Source organism: Artibeus jamaicensis, unplaced genomic scaffold (assembly GCF_021234435.1).
Source record: "Artibeus jamaicensis isolate MK-2021 breed Jamaican fruit bat unplaced genomic scaffold, CSHL_Jam_final scaffold_1964, whole genome shotgun sequence".
In the NCBI taxonomy this organism is placed as follows: Eukaryota; Metazoa; Chordata; class Mammalia; order Chiroptera; family Phyllostomidae; genus Artibeus; species Artibeus jamaicensis.
The window spans coordinates 24,584,496-24,596,895 of NW_026522030.1; the positions used below are offsets into that span (position 1 = coordinate 24,584,496).

At 36.4% G+C, this 12,400-nt stretch overlaps 1 protein-coding gene across 8 annotated transcripts in view; it reads left to right on the forward strand.

The window, feature by feature from the left end:
* Nucleotides 1–12,400, forward strand: part of TUT7 (terminal uridylyl transferase 7) — a 52,576-nt gene that overhangs the window by 177 nt on the left and 39,999 nt on the right. For 3 of the 8 annotated variants that reach the window (XM_053656195.1, XM_053656201.1, XM_037159875.2), the window contains exons 2-8: nucleotides 1,141–1,691; nucleotides 6,542–6,723; nucleotides 7,050–7,166; nucleotides 7,654–7,831; nucleotides 9,331–9,419; nucleotides 11,354–11,405; nucleotides 12,315–12,384. In XM_053656195.1, the coding sequence (XP_053512170.1) occupies nucleotides 1,172–1,691; nucleotides 6,542–6,723; nucleotides 7,050–7,166; nucleotides 7,654–7,831; nucleotides 9,331–9,419; nucleotides 11,354–11,405; nucleotides 12,315–12,384 (1,208 nt within the window). In that variant the 5' untranslated portion in view covers nucleotides 1,141–1,171. The other 5 variants (XM_053656199.1, XM_053656197.1, XM_053656196.1 and 2 more) reach the window with 5 other exon arrangements.

The window sequence follows — 12,400 nt, forward strand, 5'->3', positions numbered from 1 at the left end:
CTCTCCAGACTCGTCTCTGGGCTTGGTCTCTGGTAGATTCCCTAGTTTCCAGACTAGAGGGCGGGCCCCGCCCAGGAGTTACGTTGGCTCCATCCCCTGCCGGCCTCCTTGCCCCAGTTGCGAGGACCCTGAAGCCCCCAGGCCAGAGGGGACTGACTGATCTGTCGGGTTCGAGTCCGCATCTTCACCTGTGTCAGACCCTGCAGAGGCTTAAGGGATTTGGGTGAAGGCATTCTGCCTGGGCCCCCTATCCAGCTGGGGGGAACTCGGAACCCATCGAGGAGGTAGGTCACTTCCTGCTTCCTGGTACCAGCGGTGGCTTCGTGGCCAAGATTACAGGGATGCTTCCTCTTTCTCCGCCTCCTGTCCCAAAGGGTAGAAACTGAAACCGATCGGCGGTGGGGCGATCAGATGGGTATGGAGGAGGGAAAATTGCAGTTCGTGACAAAGCCAAACTTGTTTGGGGTTGGAGAATGAGGACTTGTGGGAGGATAGTTGGAGTTGTTGCTCGGTCGGAAATCCAGCCCCTTTGACTAAAGCAGAGTCTTGGTTGGCAGCCTAGATCCTCCGTAGCCCAAGCGATCGAAGCCTGTGGTTCTGAATAGTGGTAGTGAGGTAAGCCGAGTGCCCTGGGTGCAGAGAAGGGGCGGAAACGTGGAGTTCTGAGATGTATACTACGTTCAGAGAAAGATTCGGTTGCTTTGTACAACACTTAAAAGTAATTGACAACTCTTTTAAAAAGACTGTTTCGGGAGTTTTCTAACGGTATAGGTTTAGGATGAAGTTGGTTTTGGGGGGCTTTTTTATGAGAAGTGCTTTTGACAATACAGGTGAAAGCCTACTAACTTGGTATAAGTGACACTTTTTATACTACAGTTCTCAAGACTAGGAAACTTATTCACAAATTTAATTGTCATGTTAAATAATAAATACTAATTTTCATGAAGAATGGCATAAGCCTTCTAACGTGTAGTGTAATACACTGATTATTGGAATATGATGGAAATTAAGGGAAAAAGGAGTTTCTTATCGCCTCGTGAGCAATATCACACATGTACAATACATGTGTGATATTTTGTACACTTAATATGATATCTTATTAGAGTTTGATTATTTTTCCAAAAAAATGCTTTCTTTCAGGTGCAAAGTAAGAAAACTGAAGTCAAAGACCATGGGAGATGCAGCAAAACCTTATTTTGTGAAGCGTGCTAAAGACCGAGGGATTATAGATGATGAGGATTTCAGAAGGAGTCACCCTCAACAAGATTATTTAATAATGGATGATTATGCTAAAGGCCATGGCAGTAAAATGGAAAAAGGCCTTCCCAAGAAAAAAATAACACCAGGGAACTATGGTAATACCCCTAGAAAAGGACCGTATGCTGTTTCCAGCAATCCATATGCATTTAAAAATCCAATTTACAGTCAACCCACTTGGATAAATGACAACCACAAAGATCAGAGTAAAAGGTGGCTCTCTGATGAACTTGCTGGTAATTCAGAGAGTTGGAGAGAATTCAAACAAGGACCTAGAATTCCTGTTATAAACCGACCAAGAAAAGACTCCTGTCAAGAAAGTGAAGATGGATATAGGTGGCAAGATGGAAGAGGCTGTAGGACTGTAAGACGACTATTTCATAAAGACCTGACAAGCCTAGAAACAATGTCAGAAGTGGAAGCCGGAAGCCACGGTAACGTGTTACAGCTTGTCAAGTTCCAACCCTAAGTTAGCAATGTCTTTTTCATACAAATGAGCTATTATTTTTATCGGTGCCATTTATATATTTTTTTTGTAGTTTCTGCTTATTTAATGTGATTATTTTAGGGATTACAGTTGCAATTTTGGGGCAATTTCAACATTGTGTATATTGGTCCCTTTAAGAGTTTTCTTTGCCACAAGGCCCATTTTACTTTAGTAAGTTGCACCATATTTCCTCTTGGTGGTTTTTACAGAAGAGGGTGATCATATATTCCTGGAGACTATATGATAATATCTGAGTAGTGTTTATATAATTTCTAAATTAGGTATCATAGTTCTGTATTTATAAAATGAATGGGACCATAATATAAATGACAACATATGAAGCTTAAAATAATCTTATTCAATGTAGAAGCACAATATAGGCTGCAATATCTCCTGCCACACAGGAGGGTAGTTCAAATTTTTTTTTCTTTTTCTACAGAGTGAACATGACAAGCAGGTTGAGAGATACTAAGTTTAGAAAATCAAAAATACAGATTAAAGCTTTGCCTTTTAGTTTCAGTAAAACAAAAACCCTTTTCTGAGTGCTCTACATGCTTGATAATAATTGCTTCCAAGTGATTATATACATTTTTCTAAAGGTGATTAGGTTTTGTTTATGTAGCAGTGATATCTATAAATAGGAAAATTGTTACTATCTAATGAACAATAAGTATTGAAACAAAGTAAAGTCATAAATTTGAAGGAAAAATAAAATGATAATATTTAGTCTAAAAAGGCAAAGTATGCTTAGAAAATTATATTTGGAAAAATGGGCTATTACATTTGTTGGCTTGCAGGCTTGTTTTTTTAATGGCCATAGAGAATGGGTTGCAAACTGACCAACATATTTAAAGTTTTTTATTTCATTCAAATGCATTTAGGCAATGTTGGCGTTTTTTAGGTCTCCGGAGGCCCCTTTTCTTCAGGTTATCGCTCAGTGGTCAGTGTACGTGTGTGTGTGTTTGTGTATAGATATATTCACCTGGAACTTTAGGAGATTTAGTAAGGAAAAAGTCATGTTCTGTCTTTAGAGGGACTTATGAAAATATCAAATGGGAGAAAGGGTGTTATTTTATGTTTTTAAAAATAGGAAAAGGCTGTTTGACTCAAATAGCCAAAACAATGAAGTATTAGGAATCAAAGAGTAGGAAGAGATAAATCCTCAGCTTCGTAAATCTTTAAGCTATAAAGAGCTTGGAAGAATTGTCTGATGTAGTTCTCTGTTACAGTATATCAAAGGGAGAGTCACAATTTTACAAAGCAGGCAGCTGTGGCTGGGTGAGGTTATGTTTAACCAGATTTGTTTATGTAGAATGGTAGATGAGGAAGTGGAACTGAAGTCGTGTACTCTGCTGTTCTGGCTCTCAACTCAGAGTCACTAGGCCTGGAAATCTGACAGAGGGAACCTGAATGAACATGCATTGATGATTTCTGGGCTTTCTATTTGCATTTTTCTTTTAAAAGTTTGCATCTTTGTGGATGTTTTAATTTAGTTATGAGTAGTAGGTCTTTTAGAAAAGTAAGTTTGATCTTGAGCACCATTACATATAGAAAGATTTATAGATCAAGAGCTTGCAACCAGAAAGAAGTTAAAGGAACTGTTTACGTACCAAAAACCTCTTATATGTATTTTTGTTTAGTCTTAAGAGAAGTAGATTTTAAGTGGTTTTGAATAGGAAATACATCTTTACTGTCTTCTTATTGAAAACAGCCAGAAAGCTCCCTTGTTCTCTCTGTGTGAAATACACTTGTGGGTGTTCACAAATGTTCAATGAAGGACTTTGCGGTCTCTGTCCCTTGAAAATCTTCATACAGAAAGTATTAAGCTTTGGTATAATAGCGTTGCTTACTGTAGAGAGAAATTTAAAGTATAAACTTTGTACTGCACTTAGAGATTCCTAAAAAGGATCTCATTAAAGGAACTGAAAATTTCCTTGAAAATGTCTTAATAAAGGAGGATCTTATTAAATGATGTGAGTTGCTTTATTTTTAATACTGTTTCTCAGTTCTCCATTACCACTTGTGCTAAACCTCAATATTCTAGATTGCCAAGTAGTGTATTTGGGACATTGGCGTTAATGATCTTAGCTGGAAAACAACCACTCAAATACACATTCCTTTGTGAACAGAACAGTGGTCCATATGCAGATAAAATATGGAAACTTAGAATACTGTATATAGAGAATTCATATTACAAAAAACCTGGGATAAGCCAGGTAGTCTCCTTCCAAGTAATTATGGGAATTCTGTAGTGACACCCAGCTTTGCCTTCCAAGATCCCTGGCTGCAAGATTTTATTTGATTGTTTTTACTGTGCAGGCCTGTGAGACTCGGTTCAGAAGGTTATATTGTCTTATCAGTTCTGATCTGTTCTTGAGGTCAGTGGGTATGCTACAAGAAAGGATTTTAATTAATTCTTTTTAGTTCTTGCCTTGTTAGAAGGCAGAATTTAAGAATTCCATCTACTCTTTAATCTCTATTTCAAATCCCTTTACTTTGGTTCAGTCATGTGTCCCTGGGCGAGTTACTTATTTTCTAGGACCAGCATTTGTCCCTTCTGTATAATGGGGATAATTTTAGCATCCATGACAGGATCACTGTGGAGATGAAATGAGGCAGTGCACATAAACTACTTGCACTGCGTCTGTCACATAATAAAATACTCTAATGGCTGCTGTTATTGTCATCATCAGACAGACTTTCTGCAGCCATCTACTTCTCTGTATAAAAACGATAAGGACTTAATTGTATCCTTTGTAGGAAAATTGAAGTCATTTTTTCTAGAAAGTAATCGCAAACAGTTATATCTAGTAGCCTTGTGATCAGGAGAAAGGAGGGGTTAAAAAGGGAATTAGATTCCATATCAGTTATTGTTTTCATGAACATGGACTTTCCTGAGGGGTATTGCACATGCTAGTGTAAATCTCCAATGACTGTTGGCCTAAGTAAAAAACTTCTGTCCTGAATACTCAGGTCAGTTGCAATTATGTAAGAGTAGAGTGTAATGATAAGCAAATTAAATGAAAATAGGCACATTTCTTAAAGTAAAAGAAATGCTTATCTCAAAAATTTAGGCAGATGAAGGACACTGCCCTTAAAAGATTGATAATTTCGTTGGGAGTAAGGAGAATGTTTAAAAGCCAGTACTAAGATGGACTGACATTTGACATTTTCTAATGACTAGTTACCTTTTTACTATTTTGGGGGTTCATTTTGATTGCTTTAAAAAAAAACTACTTGTCCTAATAGTATAATTTTGTCTAATTGCTACTTACCATAGTATAAAGCTGTTTGTAGAATCTCATTACATTCATCTTATGGTAGTTTGAGCACAGTGCTTGCTGATTTTCCTTTAAAACTGTTGACAATAGCTTTTTAAAAATAAGGGTCCTGTACCTCCCTTTTCTGACAGAATTTTTTTTCAACCAACTGATCCATTGTAGCTGCTGTACAGGTAGTAAGGGCCAACCAACCGATCCATTGTAGTTGCTGTACAGATAATAAGGGCCAACCAACTGATCCATTGTAGCTACTGTACAGGTAATAAGGGCCACTGGAACTTGACAGGAATTTCCATGTTGTGCAGGTTCCTATTTTTACGCTAGTTATTGGTAAACCATTTAGAAACTATTCTATCACAATTTTAATTGGGAAAATTAATTTTAATCACATGTTAGTAATAGCTTCATTTTCAGAACTTGATAGAAGTTTATCAGGTATTCAAGACAATTTTTTATAAAGCAATCCTGCAGTCATCTTCAGTTGTACAGGTTGAAAAGTTGTGTTTTTTAAAAAGGGGGATTCATTTATTATAAAGATTGTAGTACAGCAGCACAGTCTGTAAACAAATGATTAGTCTGTATTTGTAGAAAACTTTTAGTTCAGTTGCTGATGGTTTCTTTCCTTTGCCGTGTGCCCAGTATGCAGGCTATCAAAGAAGCTAAAATGAGAGAAAAAAATGGGAAATAGTTGTTCTCAGTAAATAAAATTTTGGTTTAGACTTTATATAAATGTGGGGGGAGGGCAATTATGTGAAGACTAAATTTATAATTAAATGGTGAATTTTCATTCCAGATAAGAATGTAGTTGATTTCTGAGTTCTTTGGAGATGTTTTCATTGTCCATCTTTGCTCCGTTGACATTATTCACTTATAAAAATGAAAACAAATGTTGATAGCTTTTATTAGAATATAGTAGATACATGTACATTATGTATTATGATATACTAAGTATATTAGAATTAGAGGTATACTTCCTAGGATAATTTTTTTCAAATTATAAGAGAAAGTTTATTTAGAAAGTTACAAACGTAGTAGACGTGAGCCAGCTGGGCTGCATAGACTCTGGAAACAAGTTACAGAAGCCAAAAAAGGGCCCTGGGAGCCTAGAGAGTGGAGGGCAAAGGTTACACCCCAAGGGGGAAGAAGAGAGGAGGGGATGGTGGGGAAGGCTCAGGCCCTCTCAGAGACTGAGAGCTCACCCACAGGATAATTTTTACTATTGCTTGAGTATGCTTAGCTGTACACCCACAAAAGATGATGAAACTAAATTGTATGGATAAAGTAGAATTCCTTTTGAGTTTTCCAGACAGGCGACTTCTGTGGATTAATGTGTCTAGGAGGGGGTGCTTAATGAGTATTCAGGCTTTCTATCCATGGGAGAGCCATCTCTTTTCCTTGGCTCTGTGTTCAGATGTCATTCGGATACTACATGATTTCATTCATAAATATATAAAATTTGCTTTTCACTCAGTGCTCTTATTCAGTATCACCAATAATATTTGTCTTCTAACTTAAGAAAACAAGAAGCAGAAGTCCAGGCCTAGAAAGCCACGGAGGCTGAGAAATGGGGAGAGTGAGCTGGACGGAGACTTGGAGGGCCCTGTGATTGACGAGTCTGTGCTTTCAGCGAAGGAACTCCTGGGTTTACAGCAGGCTGAGGAGAGACTGAAAAGAGACTGCATTGACAGGCTGAAAAGGGTAACATCTTTTATTTGTTAGTTAAAATCCTTGTTTTGTTTCAGTTGCGTTAGTAATTGGGAATATGTCCTTGGATGAATTGGCTTTCCTACTTGGTTACTAGTGTCAAAGCACTACAAGCTACAAGTGATAGTTTGATTTAATGAATTACTTAAATAAATGACTATTAGGATACTGATAAAGTGACAGTAACATATTAACAACTTTAAAAGTGAAGGGAAAACCCTCTTCTGGGTGATTTTTGTTGACCTGTAAATTTGAGGATGCATACATATACATATATATAGATATATATGTGTGTCTCTATAAATCTCTTCAAATTATAGCGACCAAGAAACTACCCTACAGCAAAGTACACCTGCAAACTTTGTGATGTTTTAATTGAATCCATTGCATTTGCCCATAAGCATATCAAAGAGAAGAGGCACAAGAAAAACATTAAGGTAAGTTTAATGTCACCACAATTGTTCCCTTGTCAGTTGCTATTACTTGTCTTCTTTGTGACTTTCCTCTCCTTAATGACTTACTGCTTACATTACTGGAATTCACTTTGCCCTGTATACTTTATGTTGGTCATATGTGTTTTACTGGGTAGTCTTGTGAATTCCCTTAAGGATAGTATCAGGATGAATGAACTCATTGATAGGACCTAGGTGTATATCCTTATGCCAGTAATAATAAAATAAGTTGTCATTGCTATTTTTAATGTTCTTTTTGGCACATTTTTCTTACTCTTGCCTTCTCTCTATTATCACTTTACGTGCATGAAGAAATGTGTTTTAACTTTGATAACATGAAGTCTAACACAGCTAAAGTGAAAGGGAGGGCTAAGAAAAATATTCCAGAATATTACACAGGGTGTTGCCTTGGTAAATGGTAGAAGGTTAAAAACCTGTGAGTTGTTTTTAATCTCAACATTGATCTTAAAAGGAAAAGCAGGAGGAAGAGTTGCTCACTACGTTACCCCCGCCCGCGCCCTCCCAGATAAGTGCAATTGGCATTGCCATTGACAGAGTGGTACAGGAGTTTGGCTTACACAAAGAGAACTTGGAACAGAGACTAGAAATCAAACGTATCATGGAAAATGTGTTCCAACACAAGTTACCAGGTATTTTCTAGATTTGTTTTTCTATTTAGCTACCTAAAAGTACCTCATTCATTTTTTCTAATAGTAATAATTTTCACCTGATAGAAATTGACTGGCCATATCTTGAAGCTCTTAATTTTTTGCATGTTTTTGTTTTTCCTGGCTTCTCCCACAGTAGCAAAGACTTTTACATGCATTCCCATTAAACCTGTCTTTGTTACGAATTTCATTATGTGCATGTATTTGAAATTAAATGCCCCATATTATTGGGGCCCTGTGGAACTCTTGTGTATATGTTTGCTTACCTTTCTACCTATTTAAATTGACACAATATTTTGTGCTAAAATAAAGACAAGCATCCTGGAGTCATTTTCAGGTATCTGTGTCCAAAAAGGTTTTATTTAACCACAGTTAAAAGAAGTACAGCATCTAAAATGAGCTTTGCCAACTGATTTTTAATAGGTTTTGCATACCGTTGAATTCATTTTCCATGTTATGTTTGTGGAGCCATGGAAAACCGTTTGTTAGAGAGAGCAACAAGTGATTCTGAATCACAGCTGGGGTTGAAATCACTGTTTAAATTATCACCATATTACCCATAGAACCATTTGTTCTACCGAAAGATAATTATATATAGTATATCATTCATATTCATATATGCTTTCATAAAAGTAAAGGGTGAGGATTTGTTCTTTTCATTATGTGGTTACCTCATCCTTTATGCTGTAGACAGTTCCTGAAAAGTCTGTGATTTTGATAATTTTTGCCATAGACTTCCATTGTAATAATGAATGTATTTTTCCATAAGAAACTTTTAAAGCCCAAAGAAATCACTTTATTTACCCTGAAAAAAGAAAAACTGAAAGTTCCCTGACAAGAAGGGATCAATTTTTAGCACAATAGTAATAAAACATTCAGGAAAAAATGCCATAAATAAATGTAGGCAGTATACACACAGATTTTTCTCTGAAAAATGAATCACATGTTGCCTAGCATTTTAAATTATATCAGTCATAGAATTATTTTTCAAAAGGTTTCCTAAAGGAATTATATTATGTTACATGCTTTTTGTTTATAATGTAGTAAGTATTCATATTAAAAAGTAACTTTATGCTGATGGTCATTTTTATGATAATTGGTTTATTATACTTTAGGTTTATAAGTATAAAACAAAGATAGGCATTTCTTGTTGTCTTTCACATATCAGCATTTTTAAAAAGTATTTTCTGCACAAAATGTGAAATGATAATTTAAGAATTTTTCAAACATGTTTTATAACCTAAAATGGTAGCCCTTATGTTAAACCACAGTCAGTGAAGCCTTTCCTGTTAAATTACCCTTGCTATTCTTGCTAGCAAGGGTGATTACCCTTGCTATTCTTCGTTTATGCCAGCCTTGAATACTGTTTTTCTTTTGTATATAGTTTTAATTGATGGTTCCATTTCTGAAATAGTGTTTTGTTATAACTTTCAAGAAATTTTACTTTATTTACAACTTTCATTTATTTAAATTTTTTTTAGATTGTTCTCTGAGATTATATGGGTCATCCTGTAGCAGATTGGGTTTCAAAAATTCGGATGTAAACATTGACATTCAATTTCCAGCCATTGTAAGTACAAAAGGAAATGCTGGAATTTTCATAGAGTGGTTTAGAAATTCTTACTTTCAAATGTGAGCTATATTTCAGATATGAATATGTTTTAGAGATTTGAAGGTATTTTAAGTATAATGGTGGCCGGTCTTTTTCCTAAAATTTCCATTTTTATGTTCTTCTACCTGTCTTCAATTTGAGGGCATTTCTTTTAATACTCTACAGCTTTCGTACTTTACTCTTCAGATCTTTCATGCTTCACACACTGGTATTCTTACCATGTGAATCTAACAGGGCTATTTTAGGTTCTGCTAACTTGAAAAGATTAATTTACCTTGGTAAAGTCAACTCTCCAATGGCAGGAAAGAAGTTTAGATTTTAGGCAGTGTAATTATATAAGGGTTTCCTCTTTTTTCTACTACCTTTTTTTTTTTCACCTAAGATATGTTTGTTGATTTTAAAGAGAAAGGAAGAGGCAGGGAGAAGAAACATTTATGCTCACATCATTTGGTTGCCTGCTATACGTGAGCGACCCTTCCGAGGATCAAACCTGATTGGGAATTGGAACTCACAACCTTCTGGTGTACGGGACAATGCTCCAACCAACTTAGCCACTCAGCCAGATAGGACAGGGTTTCCTCTTTTATATACTATGTTGTAAATATAATTATGCTTTTGAAGAACCACACCTGACCTAGTTTTCTCGTTTAAACATGATTCAAAAAGCTTTTGATGAGTCAGAATTTTAAAACTGGAAGGCACTTTAGTAGATTGTCCATTTATTCACTGGTGGTTCCCATAACCCTGTTTGCAAATGGTTCACGCCCATTTACCTGGATTGCTGGTTTAAACAGCTTCCTGGGCTCTACCCCCAGTTCTGTTTCATAACCTATTCTTCGCCATCCCTGGCTTTAATTGAGCAACAGATTTTTCTGTTCCTATTCTTTTAACCTCAAATTCTGATTAGTAATTTTATTAGCGGTTATTTTTATCTCATGTCAGTCATTCATTTAGCAATATTCACTTAGTCTTATATTGTATGCCAGGCACTATACCAGATTCTAGAGGACAGAACAGTTATGATTCCTCCCTTATAGAACGCATACCTAGTGAAGGAGATAGGTAATTACATGTATTATAATTAATTTTGAGAGCTATGCAGGGAAACAAGGTCCTGTGCCAGAGAACAAGGGACATGCAGATACAGTAGCCATGAAGGCCCCTTTAAAGAGATACCATTTAAGCAGAGCCCTAAAAAATAAAAAGGGGTGAGGAGAGTGAGAGGGGGAGACGTGTGTCAGGCAGAGGCAATGGCTTGCAGAGACACCCCAAGTCAGTAAAGAGCTTGGCCTCTTCAAGGAGCCAAAGGGAGGATAGTATGCTGCAGTGAAGGGACCAAGAAAAAGGAGAGCTTAAGGGTAGGACGGAGGGGCGGGCTGGGCCCAACAGGCGTGATCTGTAGACCATGGTGAAGAATTTCATTTGACTTAAGGGCGGTAAGAAGTCATTGGCAGTTTTAAGGAGGGGCATGACCTGACTGGATTGAATTCATTTTTTGAAGTGATTTTGGTTCCTCTGTGAGCAAGGACTGGAGGAAGGCAAGACTGAACTGGAGACTGAGTTAGTGATCTGTTGAAGGAGTCTTACAGAGTGAGAGGTAATATTGTTCAGTTTAACAACATCTGGCCGCAACTTTGAAGATTTACTGAGAGGCTGAGTAACTCAGGAATTAGTCAGGAGTTAACTGCGTAGTAGGTCTCCTTTGCCCATACTCATCCTCATTTGATGCTCATCTCTGTGTCCCCGACCAATGTGCGCACACAGCATGATGATTAATTTCTTTACTCTGGGAGTAATGCGCTAATTTGGATAGCTTCAGATGACTGTGTATTGTCTCAGTGAAGCAGAAGTATTTATGGATTATTTGACGTGTTCATTGATTTATTTTCTAGATGTCTCAGCCAGATGTTCTCCTACTTGTTCAGGAATGTTTAAAGAACAGTGGTAAGGCCAAATTCTTCCACATTTTGCTCTTAAATGTTTCTTTTGTATATAATTTGAATATATCATTTTTGAAACTTTGAAAATAAGAAGTGATAGTTTTACAATTAAAGCCAGGTTTTTGTACAGGTAATACACAAACAAAAACCACAGTGAATGCCTACTAACAAGTTAGAGTCCTGTTAGTTGATGTTCTTCGCAGAATAACCATTTTGTAAGTAAAGCTTTTAGCTTGATGATAACGTCTCAATGTATAAAGATAAAATGAGTCCTAGACCAAGATTAAGGAGACACAAAACACATAAAATTTCCTTTTGAGGATAAAAGTAGAGATAATCTGTTTAGGTCGTGGTTTACATTAATACTTTATAATGGCAAATAGGTGTGGCCCATCCCTGATTAATGTGTCAACAAATGGTTGTTCCCAAGTTCATTTGTCAGTTCAGGTGATGTCCATCTTGGGGCTTTATGCTTTCCAGAGGTCTTACTTACCCAACCATCTTATCTCTTGAATTAGTTTTTCCCATGCTGCTTGTTGATTAAACGTAAACTATTTACTTTCTTGAGTCAGTATGTTTTTTTAACCCCAAGTACTTTAGTAGCTTTTGCAGTAGGGTTTTTTAAAAATATCCTATCCATATTTCTAATTATGTTAGTCATATAACATTTGAACATTCTAATTCAATAATATAGTCATTTCCAGTCAAACATTAGTTTTACAAAATAAGGGTTTTAAATTAATGTGATTACTTGATTCTTGACTATACTCTTCCTTTTCAAGTCATTTCAGAGCTTTATTTAGTAATGGTCTTTTAAAAGGCTGAGCAGATAAGTCACAACTGGAACTTGGTACTCTAGATTTTTTTTAAGGTATAATTCACCTACTTAAAATTTATTTTCTTTTTTCCTCAGATTCTTTTATTGATGTCGATGCAGATTTCCATGCTAGGGTACCAGTAGTAATGTGCAGAGAGAAGCAAAGGTCTGTTTCTTTAAGC